A 22,809-nucleotide genomic window follows, 5' to 3' on the forward strand; every position below is an offset into this window, starting at 1 on the left:
GCAGTTAGCTGTGATTACTATTTCTCTGAGAAGAGGGGGCAGGAGTCTCTGCCAGCCTCCCCTCCTCACTTGGAGGGTCAGCAAGTGGAAAGGCTGGGGGAGCAGGTGCCCTGAAATCTACGGATGGAGCTGCGATTGGCGGGTGGGAAGTCCCCTTTCAGACGAGACGTGCACAGGATGTGTGCTCGCCACGCCCACACGGGAGGTGCTCGTACTCTGCTCCCAACAGGTCCGGACTGGTCCAGAGAATCAGGGTGCAGTCTGCAGACCTCACTCCTTTCCGTGCACTTCGCCCTTTCCAGGCAACGCCCACCCCCACCTTTCTCCTACCCAGCCTGCCCTTAGGTCATTCACTTCAGTCAAGTACTTTGTAATGTGAACCTAATTAATGCAAAGATGAAGTGATTTTAATGTATCCTGTTGTGACAGAAAGGACACAGGTTTGGGAACTGGCAAGACCGGCCATGACTTCTACTAGCGAGCAGTGTGGCTCACATCTTCCTTAGAGGATTAGATGTGTTCAATGATATAACATACAATATAAAACATCTGGTATGTCCTTGAAATGGGAGGCTCCTTCTGTTCTCTTCTATCCACAGTAAACCAAATATTCCTAAAGTAACGGGAAATCTGGGTTTCCGTTTTTTTTTTTTTTTTTTTTTTTTTTTTACGTTTATTTATTTTTGAGACAGAGACAGAGCATGAACAGGGGAGGGGCAGAGAGAGAAGGAGACACAGAATCGGAATCAGGCTCCAGGCTCTGAGCTGTCAGCACAGAGCCCCATGCGGGGCTCGAACTCACGGACTGTGAGATCATGACCTGAGCCGAAGTCAGACGCTTAACCGACTGAGCCACCCAGGCGCCCCTGGGTTTCCGTTTTTTATTTACCCTCGGCCAAATGAGCTACTTGACTTCTCTATAATTCCCTGGACTTGTCTACAGAAGAGGGATTATCCTTTGTTTGTCTCGTAGCTTACTTCCTAGGATTCTGGAAGAATTAATATACTTTGCACCCCCGTACAAGGCTGCTATGGCAACGAGAGCCCCGTGGACCACATCTAGCCCTGACACATTAGAACAAGAGAGACCAAACCCAGCAGAGACTCGGGGAACAACGCGCGTGCAGTTGCCAATGGCGTCATGGGCTGGCTCAGCCTTTCAGAGGAGAAAGCTGGAAGCATGTTGCCAGTGCTACTAAAGCTTGTCCCTCTGGACTTATTGATTCCACTTTGGGAAACACATCTCAAGGAAGTTACACCTGTTCCTCTCCCCTGGTTCTAAAAGAGACAGGGACAAAAACTTTCAACACTAAGAAATGAAACAGCCTACCTATCTCTAAAGAGATTGGGGCACCTTCACACAAAAGGATGAGGTAAAACGACAGGTGGGACCGTGTGGCTGTGGGTCACATGTGGGGCCATACGCTCAGTCTTCCCATCTGGAGCATGGGAATGACAACCGGGCCTATCCTGCGTAGATGTGTCAGGAGCTAATGAGTTCACGCATGAAAAGCACTCAGAACGGTGTGGGGCACAGAAGAAACACTCACTAAGTGTTTCCCATGATGAGCATGATGATGTCACCAAAAGTGAAAAGGGGTAAAGGGACAATGTAAAAGAGCACGTACGCATTGATTAGAACAATGGTGTCGGGTACTCATCATTTCTAGAATCGAATCCAGAGGAACGGAAGGTTGCAGTGTTCGGTAGGCAAACTTTGTTCTCCCCAGCTTCACTGAGACTTGATGGACACACAACACTGTGTACCTTTAGGATGTGTTGATTTGATATACTTATATATTACAATATGATTACTACCACAGTGTTAGCTAACACGCCCATCATGTCACATGATTACCATTTCTTTTTTGCGGCAAGAACATTTAACATCTATTCTCTCGGCAACTTTCAAGGGTACAGTTGAGTACTGTGATCTGTAATCACAATGCTGGGCATCAGATCCCCAGAACGTGTTCATCTTCTAAATGAAGTCTGTACTCTTGACCAACACCTCCCCACTTCCCCCAACCTTCAGCCCCTGGTGACCATCATTCCGCTGTCTGTTTCTATGACTTCACTAGATTCCTTTTTTCCCCCTTTACATTCATAATTGGTGAGAAAATAAAAGAAAGAATGAATATCTCTCAAACAAACTGGCAATCGTTCTGAAGACAGGTTTAGCAATTTCCGCTAAATAATTCTCTGGCTGAAGCCAAGGCCACTGATTGATTTCTGAGTAAACCAGCAAATCCCATGAGGATTGGAAATGCTGGACGCCCAACCCTCCTGGCTTTACAGCTCAACTGCCTATAGTCAGCTAGGGCGGAACCAGGTCTAACAGTGGACTCAGCTGAAGTCCCAAGGTCTGTCCATTCTACCATGCTGCACGACACTCTGTGGCTTCCCCAAATTAGGGGTTTCACCCAACTTGCCACATGCTTCCTGTGTAACTCAGTAGACAAACATGTCCTTGGTGATGATTTCTATTTCTAATCCAACACAAGGGAAGATCTCTTACTCTTGAGAGGAGGCCCGCTTTGAGCCTGCGGCAGAAGACGTACATTAAATATACCTGGATAGTAGGGGACTCCACTGGGCATATAATTGGAGCTTCTTTTGGGGGGGATGCTGGCATTTAAAAAGCTGGCCTTGGTCCAAGCACACCTTCTCTTCCCACCTCTGTCACTGGCTCCCTTCTTGTCTGTTCCCATTCTGCAGCTGGGCTGAGGTCCTTACTCATCGCAGAACCTTCCAGTGGCTTCACTTTTTGCACTAAGAGAAATGTCTAAATTCCTTACCACGGCATTTGCTCATGCCTCCCCTCCCCTCAATGGCTCTTCCTCTCCCCACTCACTCACCTAAGTCCCATTCATCTTTTGGGCCTCAGCTTATGTCACTTCCTCAGGGAAATGTCTTAGTCTAGGCTAGCTCTGTGGATGAAATACTCACCCTGTGCTTCTTCTTACCACTCAGAATTACTCGTTCTGTATCTGTTTCTCCCCCCGGCTTAGGAATTCAGGCAGGCAGCCCTGTCTGAATTATGCCCACTGTCTTTGCCCAGTGCCAGGCACATATATATTTGTGGGATGTATGGCCATATACGCATGTAAATGAAAGAAGAATGAATGAATGAATGAAGACGGAAGGGAGAGGACTGAAGGGCTTAGGCCATCTCCCCTCCCCTGAATGAATGACTCATCTGGAATTTCAGCGTTATGCAGGGAAGGTGTGGTGGGTCAGGCGTCATCCAGAAAGCCTCTGAAATCACACCAATTAGGCGACTTAGGGACAGGTTAAATGCTCCGAAACAAGCCAGAGCTCACCAAAGGCAGCCTGCAGAGGCTCTGAGGGACACTTACCTGCACCATCTGTGTGGCTCTTATTGGCTGTGGATTTCATCATTTTCTCGCTGAATAAAAGAAAAAGAGAGTCAGCTATACAGTTTCCCAAATGCCCTTTTTCTCCCCCCCTTCCATTGACTATTCTAAGCAATCAGCAGCAGCTAGTGATGGTATTAAGCAATGTGTTTTAGCATCAGCGTCACTATCGGCCGGGATGGAAGAGGCTTCCCAGGTATGCGTCTGACACTGCCGGTGGAATGCGGCTGAGGCACGCTCACGACTTTCGGATGAGGTGGATGTGGAGACGTGTGGATGGCGCTGGCAGGCACTGCACAGTGGTCCATGAAGCCACATGCACTCTGGGAAACCCACCTACCCTCCTTGGGCCAAAGTGTTACCTTCGACCAAGAATTACCGGAAGGAAAAACAAACAAACACACACACAAACCACGATTCATAGAGATGTGCATATTTTCAGCCTTGAGATGATTACAAGGAAACGGATTTGAATGAAGGAATGATCTTAATGATTAAAGAGAAACAGATCGAATTATCTGTAATTGGTTTGCTTTCTTCTTTTTACCTAGACGCATCTTTGCTATTACTCGTAATGGGCCCTTTAAAAAGCGCAGACTGAACAAGACCAGTTAAACTGGCAATCTGTTTCTCCATGGCTTGCATCCTCTCTCTGGAAAACAAGAGAATGGTTTGTTAAAGCTATATTGGCTTTCAGACTGGTTTGTCTGGGTGAATGATCACCTGAGGGTTATAAAACGTACCACTTAGGAGGCTGGCAAAGTTCACCCCATCCTGGCTGGGGGAATGTTGCAGAGCCGACAAAGCCCTGCTGAGTTCAAGAGTCGATGATCAGAGGTTAATATTAACTCAGTGATCTCACTGAGAAAACACCGGTCAGATGAGAAAGAGGCCTTCTGGAAAATCGAACAGCGCCTCCTTCGGAAATGATTCTGTGTGCGCGTCGTGTTTTTGAGGCTTTCTGCCCTGCTTTCGCTATTTTCTCTCTGGCACCAGCGGTGTCCCAGGCCAGCTGTGGCCTAGTGGCACAGACTTCCAAGCTGTCCTCGTCAGCTGGGAGGCTGCTGCCTGATGTTGGTGTCAATGACAGAGATGTTTGTGGAGAGTGGAGTGATACTTGTTTCATAGCCCAAAAGCAACACACTTGAATGTCTTTTAAGGACAAACATGATTGGAATCAATCTCTTGACTTGGGGGTAGGGGATGCTCAATGTAATGTCATAGGAACCTTAACCCGGGGCCTTTTACAGGATCAAGTAGGAAGACAAATATCCCTAACAGCTTCGGTCAACTTAAGACACAAATGAAGAATCCCCTACACAGTTATGTCCCCTACACAGACACCGCACATTAGTGTTCGGGGCCCTTTCATGCTCCATCACAATTCATCGGGCCTTTGAAACAGGCTCACATTTCTGTACCTCAGACAATGGCAGTTTTACAGAATGATTAGCATTGTTTTCAATACATCATACACACGTCACCACAACAAAGTAACCTCTTCTGAGTAATGGGCAGCACAAATGTGAATTCAATTACCCTTATGTGGTAGCTTAAAACAATACAGGGAAGAGAGTTGAGAACAGTTTGAATAGTGTGGGCACTTCGCCTGCCAACATATCCCATCAGCAGATGTCAACTTGAGACAGAGAAGTGAACCCACTCTTCACTGTGGGTCTCCACCCCACAGACCTCGGTAGCGTTAGCAACAGTGATTCCTGTACTACAAATGGTATATGCGTACATCGTGACTTTTAAACACAAGCCAACTTCTTTATCTGGTACCCAATGGAAAAAAATCACTGTGGTCTGTTCCTCCTCTAGAAAAAAATAATCGGTTAAGTTGGACTAATTGAGAGATGATGTATCTGAATCTCAAAGTTCATGGCAATCAAGAGGATTTTTAAGGGTCATTTTGTCTAGACACAACCTTTAGGCCTTGCATTTTGCCTTGGGAGTATAACCTTTAGTGCGATATGAATCACTGAAGTTAATTTCCCAATTACGAGTTTCTGACTTCACAATTTCATGCATTTTCTTTAGCTTAAAATGGATTGTTCTGTCCCAAGGCTGAGTTTCTTGGATGTGAGTCATACAGTCTGACTTAGTTACCAGTTCTGAACATGATAAGGAAAAAAAAAAAAACCCAACTGATGTATTAATAATATGATCTCTTTGTTCTAATGGTATGGAGAGGAGAAATCTCAAATAGTCTGAGCCGAAATTCCATGGAAGGGCTTTCCAGGTATTTCCAGGCAGAGTAGTGAAGACCAAACATCAAAGCTGCAGAACATTTTGAGTCTTACACCTGTGCTCTTGGCCTCGTCTCTGCCATAAGACAGAACATGTGCCAAAGAGACAAGTTAGTAAGAAATTTCAGTCAAGAAAACAGGTTAGTAAATATCCAACGGAAATCCCAAGCTTATCAGACCCATATCGCAAAGAAAATATGGGTGGTGGTCGATCATGCTGCCTTCATGTGGGAGACACAGCCTTAGTCAAATGGGCTCGTGGGAAATGAATGACTCCCAGCAGCCCTGCTGAGCACTGGATGGAAGTCGTCCAGTGCCTCCATTCTTCCCACGGTAATGCTGGAGTCAAGCTCATGGCCCTAAGGGTGCAGGTGCATTCAGAACCACCTTGAGATGTACTAGCTTATTCAATTCTAGGAAAATGCAAAGGATTCCTTCCTTCCTTCTTTCCTTCCTTCCTCCCTCCCTCCCTTCCTTCCTTCCTCCCTCTCTCTTTTTTAAGTGGGATGACATTTTTAGAGTCTAGGCAGCTTTGGGTAGGGAGTGGCTTAAAACAGTCCGTGAAGCTGGAATGTGGGATAGGAAGGCGCAGTGACAACCTATCCAGACACGACGACAACAAAGTTAAGAAAGAGAAGAAAAAGGGGCCCCGTGGTGCTCAGTTGGTGAAGTGTCCAGGCTGTGATCTCATGCTTTGTGAGTTCGAGCCCTACATCGGGCTCTGTGCTGACACTTTAGAGCCTGAAGCCTGCTTTGGATTCTGTGCCTCCCTCTCTCTCTGCCCCTCTCCCACTCACGTTCTGTCTCTCTCTCTATCAAAAATAAATAAATATTTAAAAAAAAAAAGAAAGAGGAGAAACGGCTAAGTCTATGACTGTAGGGAATAAAGGAGAATCTGACAGGCGGAAATAGCATAAGAGATTCTAACATCACCCAACCTGATTAGGGCCCAATCAGTGTTCCCTCTGATCATTGCTCTCTAGTCACCACTTTCATTACCCAGTTTAACAAAGGAGGGCAGCAGCACAAAACAGCAAGCAAAGCACCTGAATCATTCCAGGTTCAGAACACTGCTCAGTCATCATCACGGGTAGAAGTGCAGAATGTTACAGCACAGGTTGGGTCCTCTCCACATGGGTGTCCATGGGGCTTCCTTCTTACACACCTTTGGCTTTTTCCTTGGCTCAGTGGGTACTTGGCTTCTCACTGGGCTCCCCCCTGACAAGGGTTTTAGGATACAGAGAAAGACAATACCTAACCAGCGCTCCATTCTTCTTTCCTCACAGAGACACGGTGCGATTAAGTCAAAATCGCAAAACTGCCTGGGGTAAGAGTTTGGGTACCGTGTAGCCCAGCCTCATACCCAGTCCTGGTACACACACACTTGGTTCTCCCTTTCGATCTGTGAGGATCTGTGAGGATGGTCGTGAATGCTCCCTCCAGGCTATGTCACTGGTGGGGCTACCAGGAAGGAGACATGATCTGTCAGAGCCTTGAGAGTTCAGAACACTTGAGCCTGATGGCCAAGAGGGAGCAATTCTCTCCCACTGTCCAGGAAACAGTGGGGAGGGTACACGACCGAGGCATCACACGGACTGATTGCACATGCGTGTCCCGCTGCCTCGGCCAAACCCGCTTTACAAAAATACAATTCTTTTGACACATGGTAATGAGAAAACTTTTTCCCTCCTATTTAATCATCAAAGTGTTTCTGGTTTCAGGATTCATTTGAGGGAGATTATCTGATTTATAAATTCATAAATAAGATTGTCTTTCCATTTCATGGTTGGTAATCTGGAAACAATTTTATGGTTTAACTAAATTACAGCAACTGGAAACTTATGCAGCCTTCTCCCATGATGAAATGTTATGAAGGATGTTTTAATGTGAAAAGGAAAAAAGAGAAATGCAGTGGAAGAAAAGAAATTAAATATGACCCTGTCATTTAATTGCAGTGGCAATTTTGTATGATAATCGTCAGAATATTAAAAATGCTTAAGCTAATTCCTGCCAATATTGCTTGGTTTAAGGTATTACAGAACTGGTATAATTACTGTTGAAAAGATGGTTTAAAAGTGATTTCATAAACCATTTTGTATCATTCCATAAACCATATTTATGTGATTAGGATGTATGGTTAACTAGTCATTTAGTGCCATAAAGTCAGCCTGGCTGAATGCATCTTCTTGGGACCCAAGCGTAATATTAATAAAAAATTCAGTCCAATCCAGGGAAAGTGCTGATTCCAGTATTTAAATTCCCTCTGCTACAACCAGCTTTCCCTGCAAACCCGTGTCTGCCTGTGATGAAGCAAAACCCTGACTGGGCACAGTCTGCTCTTGTCTTCAGTGAAGTTCAGGGAAGGAAAGAGTCTGCATTTGAGGGAGAGAGGGAGACACAGAATCCGAAGCAGGCTCCAGGCTCTGAGCGGTCAGCACAGAGCCAGATGCGGGGCTCAAACCCACAACCTGTGAGATCATGACCTGAGCTGAAGTTGGACCCTTAACTGACTGAGCCACCCAGGTGCCCCCATTTATACAACTTCTTGATTCAAATTTCCACCTTCGCCATTTTTTGCCTAGAGACTTGCCTTTAGGCTGACCGAGGCCTGGTTAAACCTGAATTAAGTCCTTATCATTGTACATCTAAGTAAATTAATGGCTATTAAAAAACAAGTCGGTGCGGCAACAACTAGGAGACTGGTAATTCCTCCATAATGAATCCCTAAGGATATGGTTTTAAATATCCAGAAGTGTCAGGGAGCTGATGGAAACCAGTCAGGCGAGCTGACGGGATCAGCCTCTGTCGGAGGCGCTCACCTTCCAAACCAGCTACCAACGCTGAAACCCACTGGTGCAGTCGAGTCAATTACAATGACATTAACCAGGGCTGTTCTTCTGGGAGTGCTTACCAGGTGGCCAATCAATTCATTTCTAGTTCTAATATTTTGTGATTATTTTTGTGTTGGTTCCTGCTCATCCCGTCATCTCTCTCTCCCCAGAAAGTCAGAAACACAGTCAACAAGTCACCAACAAATGTTTCTGAGCATTTAATATGTGCTAGGCACGGAGCAATCCGCTGTGAACACAGGGGTGAATAAAGTACCATCATTCCTTCACAAAGTCACTTTTTTTTTTCTTTTCTGGGAGAAATCTAAGTGAACTAAAACCCTTTAGTCTTGGCAGTGACAAAGGCATTTTCCAGAGCTGAACAGTGAACAGGCTTAAAGCTAGGCGATGCCCTTGTTTGCTCATGCCCTGATTCTCTGGTATGAGGGGGAAAAAAAACCCCAAAGTAATTAAAGACACTGTTTTCAGAAGAGTTCAACAGAACACTGGAATTCAAATTATCTGAATTTGTGGTAAAGCTTTTCAAATAGGACTCTGAGCAATGAACTTTCTATTTCTGCCTGATGTTAACCTACTGGTGAAAAAAAACTGTAGAACTAAAAACATTCCTCCAAAAACTCCCCATAAATTTAACTTCTCATGGAAACATCTAGATTTATGGAGGAGACACTGATGGAGTTGGTAGTCACTGCAAAGGGGCTGCAATGTTTTGTATGTATTAAGATCGACCCCATCCTCACCCCGCTGCATGCTGCTCAGGGAGAACGACCATGTCTGGCATTTTTTCTCGTGTTCTCAGTCCTTAGATGAAAACTGGGCACACAGAAGGTCATGAAGAAATATTGTTTCTAACACTGGCCTTGAAGGCTGTTATTTCTCTCCTTGTCCTCTGCTCACGGAGAAGGAAGACTGGGTATGTTCATGTTTCCTATTACCCCTTCAATTCATTGTTCTATCTGAGCTCACAACATCTCCCATGCTTCTGAATTCTGAGTTACTCATCGGTGAATGCCCTACGAGCATCTAGGAAGTTCCCTCACATCCTTGGAGAACTTCAGTGTGGGAAGCTGGCCTCCTGTCTGTCACATTCCAATCCATTATCTCTTGTGGCTTCAATATCTGCTCGGATAACCTTTCGAAGTTGGCCAATACAGACCTTCAGCGCTTCTTCACAGACATGCTCTGACCTTACATTCTTACTTGGTATGCTTTTACTGTCTAGATCTAAAAGTCCAAGTTTTCACCAAGTCAAGAAGGAAACCGTGACCGAAGCTGAGGTGTTCACCTGGAATGCTCTGCATTTTACTTATGGACACAAAGATACATGCATTTAACGGCACCTGTAAAGAAACAGGCAAAAATGGAGCCCCGTTTACAAGGGACCAGGGAAAAAAGCTATTTCTAATCTTTCTTCATAACCTCACGGAGGCACTGAGAAAATGGAGGTTTGTAATAGGGATGTTAAGAGAGAGTTTTGTGAGAATGACAGTATTCCTCGGAATAAACAGTTCTTCACATATTAGCCAGTAACTGATGCTGTTTCCCCTAAAGGACTCAGATGACATTGGAAGGCCAGCAACTTCAACAATCACTGAGTGTGAGTGCTGGGACGGACACTGAGGGGGTAAATGATGCCAGTCTTTCTTGCCGACCCCAGGCTTCAGAGGACCCCAATGGGGTGGGCACAGCTGGCTGAGTTCTAAGAGGTGTGTGTGCTCCAAGCAATCAGGTGCCCCTGGATGATAGACACAGAGCAGTCTCCTGGGGAAGAGCACCTCCTCCTAGAAGGAAATGTGTGAATGAAGCCCAAGAGAATAGGAGTTAGCAGAGGGAGAAGAGGAAGGAGAAGAGAGTAGAAGAGTGTTCTAAGGGGAGTCCCAGGGCAAGAGCAGAAGCATTAGACTAATACAATTTAATGGAAGCAAAAACTGTGGACCAGGAATTAATCTAGACCTGTGCTCTGACTCCAGAAGTGGGCAGGGGCAGGGTACAGAGACTTGGCAGGAGGCAAGGGTAGCAGATCAGGTAAGAGTGGTGGTGGCTGGGACCAGTGTGGCATCCATGAGGTCAAGAACTATGGCTGGAGTCAAGGAACCTTTGGTACTGAACTAACAGCATTCTCTGGTTGTCCAAATGGGGAGTGCGAGAGCCAGCAATCAAGATGGCACCCGAGGCTTTCCACCTGGGTAAGGAATGAATGAAGCTGCCGTGCCTGAGATGAGAAGACAGGAGCTCATCTTCGGACACACGGGGTTCAAGCCAACCAACAGACATCCGAGGGGGGTGGGGAACACAAAATCTGCACTCACACGTCACTTAATGCCTCCAAGCCTCAGCTTCCTCAACCGTCAAACTAGGCTAACAACAGCCTTCCCTGTCCCACAGGGCTGTCATCCTACAGAGGCCCAGGAAATGACGGCAAAGGAGAAAGTATATGTGCAAGCACCTTATAACCCGCAGAACATTAGGGGTGCACATGGCTTCCTTTAACCCTTTGACTTCATTCACTCAGCAGATAGTTTTCTGGCATTGACTGTGTGCCAGGCACAGTTCCAGTGGCCGGGGGATGTAACGGTGAGTGAAACAGAGGGCTTGCTCTCAGCGAATTTACATTCTAGAGGATGAGGGTAATGGTACAACAACGATTTATGTATGTGTATAAATAGATGTATATGGTCTTATATAGAAATATGTATTTTATGTATTTAATTATATATGTGTGTGTGTGTGTGTGTGTGTGTGTGTGTGTTGCAACTTTAATTACAATGGCCGGTAAGGGCCTCGCTGAGCTGATGGTGTTGGAGTAAAAGCCCTGATGTTGGTGAGGAGCCAGTCAGGTAGACATGTGGGGAAAGAGGGCACAGGGTAGAGAAAGAGCATATGCAAAGTCCCTGAGGCAGGAAAGGCCTGACAAGTTCAAACACAGGAAGCCAGCGATGGAGGAACTCGTGACAGGTTATGCAAAAGGCTGAATGAGCTTTCAGCACGCAGAGGAAATAGGCCCTTCAAAGTCTCCTGCCCCTTGCCAATCTTCTTATGCCCAACACTCAAATACCATGTCTGAAATGCTGCCAGACTTAGAATTCTAGAATTACAGAATTTTCTGGTTGGAAGGAACTTATTTAGGTCCCACACATTTACAGATTTCCTTCCATTCTGGTTCAGTGATCTTGACAAGCAAAAAAAAAAAAAAAAAAAAAAAAAAAAGGTGTGGCAGGCCCAGCAGGTCAGGCAAAGCACAGCCGCGCCCAGGTCTGTGCTCCCAAGAGTATAATCACTCCTTGCAAACGAGGTTCCAACCGTGTTCTGCCCAGCACAGCAAATGTGCCTGGGAGTTCTCCAGGTAGCTTTTAATCTATTTCACAACTTGCTTTCTGGGCATGCTGTCCTGGCTGGGACCAGAATACAGCCCCAAGTCAGGCATGAGGATACCCACATCCAAATGGCCAGATCCAGTGGCCCTGCAGGAAGAAGTCAGTATTGCTCTTATTTATAGAGAATTTTCCAGTTCACTGTCCAGTTTCTACCCATGTTGATTAAAGCTGCACAGAACCACTGAGAGGTTCCAGCGAAGGGCATGGAGGTTTAGCAAGGCAGAGGCTCTCCTAAAGACACACGGCTAGTTCACCTGCGATCCCATGATCTGGTGCTCCCTGCACGGCTCTGAGTTGCCTCACACAGTGACTCACCATCTGGGGTGAGGCACTCCACATTTCCGTGGGGGCCAAGAACCTTCACTCTCCAGGACAAGCCTACACCCCGGCGTATGAAATCACCTCCTTTGCATTTTCTTTCTCTTCCCTGAGGGGAAGCTTTCATATTCATGCTCTGGAAGTGACATCTCACATTTTGTACAGGTACAAACCGGTAGGAACAGCCGTTCATTCACGTCCCAGCTACCTGAACAGGGGCCTGTAATTCACCTTCCAAGAGAGATAGCGTCAGCGGTGATGGATAGATGGTCCCTTGACTGGTCCTAAGGGAGCTGTGACAATAAGTTCTCCACTCCCAACTGCTTTTGATCTGTGAAATCGCAGCATGAACTCAAAAGGTAATGACTCGGGAAAAGGAAGGAAGACATTTCCTATCGTTGGCGTCTATCATGTCTTTTTGTATTTTGTCTTCTTAGATACTTGTGTTTACTGGGGAAGTTAGGGACATACTGCCTTTATTACAAAGACAAAAAACATATTGAGACAGTTTGATAGTGAAAACATCGTGGCTGGAGTAGCTCAAGACATGGGGCTTTTGGAAAGTCTCCTGCCTGTTTCTCCTACAACGTCAATGATGAGCACAGTGGTCTCTAAGACCCCTTCAGCTCTGAGGATGGACAGGGAGGGAGAGGAGGTATTCACTAGCACTACACGAGTGGAGTGGGCAATGCAGACTTTTCAAGACCTGTGGTTTTTGGAAGTTTGAATGAATCCTTAGACCTGGTGATATTTTTCAAACACTTCATTCATGAAAAATAAACTCCAAAGATTCAATAAGGACCAGTGTAAATCTCCATCTCTACCAGACAGAAGGACAACCAATCACAAATGAGGCTAAAATGCGTCCCTGACATCACGAGGACCCGGGATTATCCAGCTCCTGGGCCACCGGGTTACTTAGAGGAATCCTATCTTCGGGCTGGCTTTGCATTGCTTCGGGCAAGACTCTGCATTGAACTGTTCTTGCCATAGTTCAAGGAGGAAGAACCTGTACCTAAACATTTATTCCTCTTCTCTTTGAAGGAGGCAAGGAGAAGGGAGTATCTGAATCGCACAGGATGTAGGTTACTCTGGCTTTGCTTCTGGTTTCAGACGTCAGGCATCTGACTGACAGCACCTCGTGAATATTCAAAGAAGATACAGGGTGCATTTAATTTCATCTAATTAGTGACAGATGATGGCTTTCCCTTTTGAGAAATTGGTTTGCTTAAAGTAACACAGACCTTGTGACATTCATTCCACTGGTATTTTTGGCAGAATATCCCTTGTGTGAGAGCAAAGCTACCTTCATAAACTTGTCAGTTCGTTAAGTATTGTCAGTTCTTGCCTGCATCTAGCAGCCTAAGGAATGACAAGCAAAGAATACTCAACCATGAAGTTATATTCCTGTGAATTAAATTCAATTTATTGGCGCTCATTTGACTTCTGAAGCTGGCAAAACGTCATATCCAGATGCTATTTTTTATAGTACCATAATGGCAGAAATAGAGCAAATTTTGAATCGAGATCAGTCTGTCTTTCCAAATGTTATCTTTTCACTTCACTGTGTATGTCCCTTAAATTGCAGTCCGTTCCGACATTCTCATGAAAGCTCCCAGACCAGTGTAAGTTCAGGAAAGTTCTCTTTTCTTCTGAATTCACAGCAATTACTGTCTGTATCACTTCTTTTGGATTAATTATGTACAAGCAGTCCCCAGATGATGATAGCCTTGTAATTGAAAAGTTTACTTGTACTTTCATTGTTTAGAACTTGGAATTGGTGGTTGGATTTCCAGCTGGCCCACAGAAGCCTCTTTAACCTACAATGTATTATTAGTGCTATCGTTGTTCCCCATTGTTTTCAAGAAAAAAACGTGTCCTGACTTTCCAGCTGGACGTGGAGGTGTGAGGACAGATCTCCCCCTGGAGTCCTAGCCTCAGGGAGAGACACTCTTTCCCCCTTAGTGGCCTGGCATGGCCTCCTCCCTTCTTTCTTCTTCACTAGGAGATAGTGTCACTCTTAGGTGACAACAAGGATATCCCTGGGCACCACCCGTGAATGAAACCCTACTGCTGTGGTTGTTCCTGCAAAAACAGTTATTTAACCTACAATTGTAGCTCAGAAGCTTCCCGTACGGAACTGTGGCACAGCTTATATGTTTGTATCATGCTTTTAACGTTTTATATGCTGTCTTCCTGATTTCTAGTCCTTGTGCATGGGGACCACATCTATGTTTCTTTGTACGCTGTAAAGCATCCAGTCCTCAGCTCAGCACTTAAGAGGGGCTCAATAAACATTTATTGATCCATAATTAGAGCTACATGGGAAAGCAATTCAGACAAGGGCTGAATCAGTCAGGCACTGTTAGGCATCAAAACAGATAAACTCATAATGTCAGTTCTACCTGGTAGGTCTCTTTGTCATCAATTAGATAGCTCTGGTGCATTTAAAAGGATGCCCTAATCCTGGCTTGTCTTTTTGCTCCTGGACCCAAGAAGAGATGTAACCCTGACTACTCCCCTGAAATGGATTTGAAAGTGGCTTTGATATTCATGACATTCTAGTTTGGATCTTTAAGCCCAGTTAATTCTGTTCTCTGTTCACACTTCAGTTTTATTGTCTCCACACCCCCCACCTGCATTATGTTCTTCCTGGTGATACAGTGGACAATTTGTTTCCTTGCTTCTTTAGGTACGGTCTTGTGTCCTGGCCAGCTCTGCGTACTGACGTCTGTTTAGCAGCATGTAGCAGAGAGCTTTGCTCAAAGTGGGGACACTCGAGCACTTACTATGTGCCAGGCACGGGACACGGCACTTAACTGTCATGAGTTGTTCTACTCCGTGAGGTAGATTCGTTACTATCATCTCCATTTTACAGATAAGCAAACTGAGACAGAGATTCAGTAACTTGTCCAAAGTCTCTACTGCTAGCAAGTGTTAGAACTGGGAATCGAACCCAGGCAGTCTGGCTTTGGAGTTCATGTTCATAAACAGGACATATTGTGGCCTCTCCATAAATCACTGATCACAGATTGATTGAATCAAAGGTAACAGTACCAATAGTACGTTCCCACAATAATGAAGTTGCTTTCCCAAGAGGTGAAGGGCAGAATTGGAGCCATGTTTTATGAAGGTCACAATTGGCATTCCTTCGTTTCTCCACTTCATTGAGTAGAAAAAGTCCACATTTCCCTTAGAGGGGTGCTTCTCAAACAGGGGCATTTTGCACCCATCCCCCCAGTGCAGGGGATGCATTTGTCAACCTCGGGAGATATTTTGATTGTCATGACTAGGGCAGGGTAGAGGGGAGTTTTGCTACTGACATCTAGTGGGGCAGAGGCTGGAGATGCCACTAAATATCCTTTGAATCTCAGGGGAACCCCTCCGTCCCCGCAAACAACACGTTATCCTGTCCCAAATATCAATTAGTGCAGAAGTTAAGAAACCTTGTTCTAGAAAGATCCCAAGTGTAACTACTTAGGAGGTCTCTGATGTGGCTCACTTTGGACTACACATTCAGGAAAAGGAAAAAAATTATTATTTTTCAGTCATTCAGGCTCACTTCTCCAGTAGGATAGAGCATAGTTTAGAAAACCTTCAAAGGTCTACCAGTCACTATGAACATTTAAAAAAAAATTTTTTTTTAATGTTTATTTTTGAGAGAGAGAAAGAGAGACAGAGCACAAGAGGGGGAGGGGCAGACAGAGAGGGAAACAGAGAACCTGAAGCAGGCTCCAGGCTTTGAGCTGTCAGCACAGAGCCCGACACGGGGCTCAAACCCATGGACTGTAAGATCATGACCTGAGCCGGAGTCGGAAGCTTAACCGACAGCCACATAGACACCCCTACTGTGACCATTTTTAAACGACATAAATTTAAATTTAGACTTTCACTCAATCAGTTGTTCAACCAAGCATGCATCCCACCCCTCAAAGCTACCAACACAGTAAGACATAATCCTCATAAAGTAAGAAAGTGAGATGAGGTGATTAAGAACAGACATAAGCTACCAGCGAGCATGTGGGCTTCCTCCCGTAACCAGAAGCTTCCTGTCCTCTTCTAATTGGCCCAGGGCAGGGAACTCTGCTTCTCTAAATCTGGGAATTCTTAGAAATCATGATGGGATTTCACATGGCTTTTCTTTCTCCACATACAGGTGCCTGGGCGGGGCAAGAATTTGCTCCCCGCTGGATTCTTCACTCATTTGTTGAATTTAGCCACAGTAGTGTGGAATGGTATAAAAATATGAGTTTACCATGTCTTGAAAAATATTACATTAGGAAGAATCTGTTATACATTTGGAAAGAGAGCGATTAGTCACTTTGCAATGAGCACTCTTGAATTCTGAGTGTTCTTTCGATAAAGATACTTTACATTATAGGATCCACACTATAAATAGAAAGTAGCAAAACATAAATGTCCTAGATTTTTACAGTTCTTAAGGGCTGTTTTATGTGCCGTGAATAGAAATAACGATGCTGTTTAATGAAGGAATTTTATAACCTAGGGAAGACAGAACCTCATGCACGGAGTCATCTGTCACACGCCCTCCCCTACCCCGGGCACTCCCTCATAGCCACATGGACCATTCTCTTCTTGGGGTCCCAGCTGAAGGGACGTCATCTGTGTAAAGCCACTTTAACACTTGAGATCATTTTCTTTCTAGAAGCTCAGATAGAAGAATTGCTGTCTTGAAAGTCAAAGTGGCTGGAATCTGCTCCCCTGCCCCCAAGATCCATGGCCATCTCAGGAGGAGAGCCCTACCATCATCTATGTTCTATTATAGACACTATTTTCCCCCCAGATCTTCTATATATAACTTGTCATCACTAGATGCCTTGTGGAAACATCTTTATAAGAAAAGAGAAGCCAAATTCTTTAGATCAAGGCACATGACTAAATATAAGAACCGACATGAAATTTATCTTTAACTCGTCATTTTCAAGTCAATAGAGCTGTTATAAAATCATGTTTCTCACACCCCCCCCTCCCCCCCCAAAAGCTACCGTTGGAGGTTTCCTAAGCACAGATGGGAAAGAAAGAATTTTTCTCTCTGATTTCAAACATCCTGCAGTTATCTGGGCCATTTCATATACGATGCTCTTCTGAACAGCACTTGAATTCAGCAGCGCCCAAAAGAAAGCAACGCTACTGATTTCTTAGTCCCCCTCCTGTGTTTTTGTAGCTTCACATCTTAGATGTAGAATTTCGCTTCAGAGTTTCATATAAAAAGCACTCTCAAGATTTATTTGCTTTTTAATATTTTGCAATGGCAACAGAAATTGATTTGGCGCTTTACAGGACCCTGCATTCACGAAGGTGGACTTTTAAGGGTTGAACTCTTAAAAGTATACAGATTAAATGCATCCAAGATGAGAGCACAGTACAGGGGGAAACAATGGGCTCTAATTTTGTGCTTCAGTAATTGTTTCCGGTGTTCTTGTTTTTAAACTTTCACAAAATACTTTCACAAAATACGATTCATTTTTTGCAAATAAAATCTATCAAAAACGTTCTCTTCTTTCTTTCCCCATTGCTGCACAATTGCGCTAATATACTAGCTAGGGCAGTTATATTTTAAATGGCCTGTATATACTTAGCAGCATAATTATGCAAATGCTACCATGTTTATGACTGTAAATATCCTTTAGGAGCAGTTACTTAGCTTCCGGTCCTGAAACAAATTTTGAAGAATTCTAGTTGAAATGCTCAGAATGCACACCTCAATTTACCTCTCTGTTGGGTAAACATGTAGCTCATAAATCCTCACCCATCAGGCAGAATATTGCACAGTGGTAAAAAAAAAAAAAAAAAAAAAAAAAAAAAGTATAGACTCTTTAATAGATATGGACATTCTATGCCACTTACTGGCTTTATGACCTTGAGGAAGTACTTAACCTCTCTGAGCCTCAGTTTCTGCATCTATAAAATAGGGATGATAATAGTATGTAAGTGATACTACCCTTTTGGTGAGGAACAGGGAATAGTGGTTCTAATAAAGTGCTGAGTAACTGAATTCATATGTGACAACAGGTAAGATGCTTAACCTCTTTCAGACTCCATTTCCTCAACCAAATTTTTAGGATTATAAGTATTATGTTGGCTTTCTTCAACCAATTCAGGCTAGAGAAAGTCCCTCTATCAAAATTAGCTTTTCTATTATTATATGAACTTTGGAGGGTTTTAAAAATGGACTGGGCTGGAAAGTTATAAAAATACATACATTAAAAAAGAAATTTAGATACTCGGAGTGTCTCATTCCCTAGACAAATTTTGCTGATCTCAGTACCACTTCTGAATGAGTATTAAATCTAAACCAATCTATTTTTATGCAAATTCATGCTTTATCACCCTAGATGACAGACAGTGACACATTCTTTCCACTTCCAAGGGCCAGATGAGAAAGCAAAAGTGCACTCTATAAGGAAAAACACAAATGGCCATTTCGAACACTTACAACTTGAACCACTCACTCCTCTTGGTGCACAGATCAATTCCCATGAGCTCCTGATCTCTTAGTCCAAATGGTTTCTGCTGATCACAATTTTCTTTCCACTTATTCAGATTTACGCTGATGATGACGTTAGACCCATGCCCCCCCAGGCTGGCGTTGCCCGCAGCTTGCGTCACCGCACTGTGTGTCTGCCCCCCGCCCTTTAGCATGGCTACTGGCCTGCTTCACTTGACCCCCCCACTGTTCAGAAACTCCTTGCAGACAAGGATGGCCTTTGATCCTACTCTGTGGCTTCTCCAACACCCGCAGGGCACGCTGCACAGGGCTGGTGCTCAGTCGACACCTGTTCCCTCGGTTTGACTCTCAAGAGGGGTCCTCAATAACTCCTAGGCGCACGCAGACCACCCGCGGCCACCCTCACCATCTTACCTGGTCTCTCTATCTTTGGGTATTGTAGCAGTGCTGTAAGCAAACACTTGCTTCTCAACTAGAGGTGGGCCGAAGTCCACAATGCTGGATAATCCTGGAGCGGTCCGTGGTTTTTCAATATACACCAAGGTGCCGGGCTCCTTTTTGAAGGCCTGGCGGCTTGGAGAGGCCCGATCTGGCTGCAGGGTGTGAGGGGGCCCGTGGGCGTTATGGTGGGCATGCATATCTACCATTCTCAGGTCACCAACTCGGTGGGGAGAGGCGGGAGGTGTTTTGGCGCCCAGAGTAGGCAAGTGGCTATCTGGGTATTTCCTTGATTTCTGTCTGTACAGTGACTGCTCCATATGCATTTCTGCTTGCAAGGAAGGGTTGCAGTATGCACTCGCCGAGCGAATTGCCGTGCGGTGATATGCAATGATGTGATCAGGGACATCCAGCGGGTGCCCCCCGTGGGAAGAGGCTATGCTCATCCGTCCCTCGTGATAAAGGTAGGGATCAGTATAGAAGCCCTCGTTTCGGTACATGGCAATGTTCTTGCCACTCATGTCTTCGTCCGGCTTCACATCTCTTCTTTCCAAAATGGCGCTTGGGCTGGGTGAGATGGATCTGGAGACTGGCAGGCTGGAGAGTCTGTCTCTGGGGATGGTGGCGTTGCCAGGAACAACCATCGGGCGGGTGCCCCCGTAAGGAATTCTGGATGGGGAAGGAGGCATGGAATGGGGCACAGGAGTGGATGGTGGAGAACTTGGAATGGCATGGGGTGGATGAGCTGTGGATCCAGGCCGAGAGGCACCAGGGCCATCTCCTCTTGCATAAACAATTTCTCTCTGCATCTGAAAATAAAACAAGACGTTAGAAAATCTCCTTTGATATTCATGTTCGTAGAGATGTCTCGGTGTGACAGTGTGGCTTTCCTGATGTAGCAGGCTGAATCACGGCCCCTCCTTCCGCAGGATGCCCATACTCTAATCCCTGGAACCTGGAACCATGTTACCTTTCGTGGCAAAAGGGACTTTACGGATGTTCCTTTTTAAGGATATTGAGATGGGAAGAATATCCGGGATTATCCAGATGGGCCCAATGCTATCCTACTATATGTGCAAGAGGGAGGAGGGGGTCAGAGTCAGGGAAGGAGACGAGAGGACAGAAGCAGGGCCAGAGAGAGAGACTAAGAGATGTTCTGCTGATAACTGTAAAGAGGGAGGAAGGGGCCAGGAGTCAAGAGTTGCAGGTGGCCTCTAGCAGCTGGAAAAGGCAAGGAAACGGATGCCCCCCTAGCACCTCCAGAGGGAGTGAGGCACGGCGAGTACCTTCATATTGCCTGTAAAATCCATTCTGCACTTCTGATCTCAACAACTGTAAGCGAATGCACTTTTGGTGTTCTAAGCCACTAAGTTTGTGGTAGTTAGTTACAGCAACCCCAAGAAACAAATACGCCCAATAAAGAGCTCAACATTGTGAGGGTTTGGGGGGAAAACACCGCAGTGGTTTGCTTTGGCAGGTCACAGCTTCTTAGAGACACTTAATAAATGCAAATCTAATGTATCAAAAATGCTAAAATATTATTTTCTAAAATTTGTCCGGGGTGCATTTTCTAGTATTGGCCCTGGAAAGTAGTTACTAAGCATCTCTCCCATCTCTCCAAGCAGAGACAATCTAGAGACATGGCCAGAGAAGGTAATGAGATGCACAGGGAAAACCTGGAAGTAAGTTTCATTATTTCATCAGCCCTCTACTTGAGCCTTGGAGAAACCAGCTCCAAGAGGTTGGGAGAAAATAATGATCTGAGAGGTAAGAATGTAATTCGAGGCAAAACTCATGGTGGTGGGGGGGTGGGTGGGTAAGGTAGAGAAGAGGGAAAGGAATCTGAGGCATGGTGAAGAGTGAGAATCCTAAGAAAACCCTTCTGGGTCTGCCATGTGATAAAGAGCCTGATGGAGTTGACCGTCGTAAGCCAAGTACTTCTTGCCCAGGCAGCAGTGACTTCTGGGTGGTGTCATTACCATCCAGTCCAGGAGAGTGAAGACTCCCACTCGGTCTTCCATCAGCTCTCCTTTGCACGAAACGAGGAGTAAAGAATCAATGACTTAAGAATCATAGACACAGAGAACAGACCGGTGGTTGCCAGAGGCAGGATGTTGGGGTTGGGTGAAATGGGTAAAGGGAGTCAAAAGGTATAAACATGCAGCTGTAAAATAAATGTCATGGGGATATAATGTATAGCATGGTGACTATAATCAGTAATACTGTATTGTATATTTGAAAGTAAGTAGGGGAGTAGATTTTAAAGGTTCTTCTCACAAGAAAAAAAACTGTAAATATGTATGGTGATGGATACTAACTGGACTTATTGTTGGTCATCATTTGCAATATACACAAATATCAACTCACTATGTTGTACATCTGAAACTAATATAATGCTACCTTGTCAATTATATGTCAATAAAAAAAGAATCAAGGTAAGGGGGCAAGGGGAAACTGATTTGCAATTACGCTACTGTGTGTAGCAAGGGGCAGAATAAAAAATACAAATTAATTCAAAATATGAATATTTGATACACTTTGTTTTGGTCAAAGCCAAAGAAGGTAATAACTAACTCACCGAGATTCTCCAAACGGCTACAGGGAAGGGATGGACAGCTTTGGCACCTACCAAGCTCACTCTTCAAGTTCTATTTGTACCATCACAGGAGCCCGTATTCCTATCTAGACTTTTGGCAGATGTGACAGACAGGGGGAACATGAAGGGTTGGGAGGTGGGTGAAGTAGGGGCATGAGGAAGAGAGGAGGTGGGCTCAAATGGACCGGAACCAAGGTGGGCAGTCAAGAGACCCACAGTGTGAGTGATGGGGAGGGATAGAAAAAGCAAAAACAAAAAACAGAGGCAACAGGAGAAGGCTGAATGAGGATGAAACAGAGACCAATGTTCTGAATACGTACTGTTTCCTTATCTTACAAATGCATTCATTTAGTAAGCAATATTTACCAAGCACTTGCTAAGAATAAGGCATTGTTCTAAATAAGTCCCCAAGTTCCTGCCCTTGAGAAGGTATGTTCCTCTGTATATTTCTTAGATGAACACACAGAGGAAGAGGCCTTGGGAACCCCACAGCTTCCTTATCTTGTCTCTGGAAGAATCCACCAGTGCAGAATCCCTGGTCCAGGAGTTTTATAAATGATGCCGGATTTTCTAACAGAAATGACCAATAAAACAAATGCAGGCAAGACGCAAATATGTAGCAACCAAAAGGAACCTTCTGAGGGTGTGTTACCTGTGCATCACTGATTTGGTTCCTCAATCCCCTGGTGGGGGCCCCAGAGTATGCAGGCTTCTCACGTGCAGCTACAATTTTATCTCCACTAGCCCCACGTGCACTCCCACAACAGGCTAGTCTGTTCCCCCCTCTAAACCAAATCTGGGACGTCCTCAGGCTGTCCTCACCCCTGGGACTCTCTCCCCATTTCCTGGCCCTTGTGGATCCAAACCAAGACTGAGGGTCAAGGTCTGGCTCCAGGTGCATCTGCTCCACGTGGCCCAGGCCTGACGCCCTAGCCCACATGGTCCTCCCTCTGCTCACTCACTTGACACCCTCATAACTCAGGGGCTCAGGGCCTTAGACCAGGAGGGCATCCCCAAGGTCAGTGTGTGATGACATACAAGACTGTCCTCCCACAATGGCTGAGTAACCATACGTCAGAAGTTCTGCAACAGATCTACACAGATCCTTCATAAATATCTCTACCACCCCATCTTTC

The 22,809-nt window shown here is 45.2% G+C and overlaps 1 protein-coding gene across 25 annotated transcripts in view; it reads right to left on the reverse strand.

Moving 5' to 3' along the window:
- KIAA1217 (KIAA1217 ortholog) overlaps window positions 1–22,809 on the reverse strand; it is a 755,207-nt gene that overhangs the window by 43,593 nt on the left and 688,805 nt on the right. For 20 of the 25 annotated variants that reach the window (XM_086714730.1, XM_086714731.1, XM_086714725.1 and 17 more), the window contains 3 exons: window positions 19,054–19,886; window positions 3,925–4,029; window positions 3,358–3,409 (listed from right to left, as the gene is read on the reverse strand). In XM_086714730.1, coding sequence (XP_086570856.1) covers window positions 3,358–3,409; window positions 3,925–4,029; window positions 19,054–19,886 — 990 coding nt within the window. The remainder of the gene's footprint in view (window positions 1–3,357; window positions 3,410–3,924; window positions 4,030–19,053; window positions 19,887–22,809) is intronic. The other 5 variants (XM_086714744.1, XM_086714729.1, XM_086714727.1 and 2 more) reach the window with 1 other exon arrangement.

This window comes from Puma concolor, chromosome B4 (assembly GCF_028749965.1).
Source record: "Puma concolor isolate L17-30 chromosome B4, mPumCon1.1.hap2, whole genome shotgun sequence".
Lineage (NCBI taxonomy): Eukaryota > Metazoa > Chordata > Mammalia > Carnivora > Felidae > Puma > Puma concolor.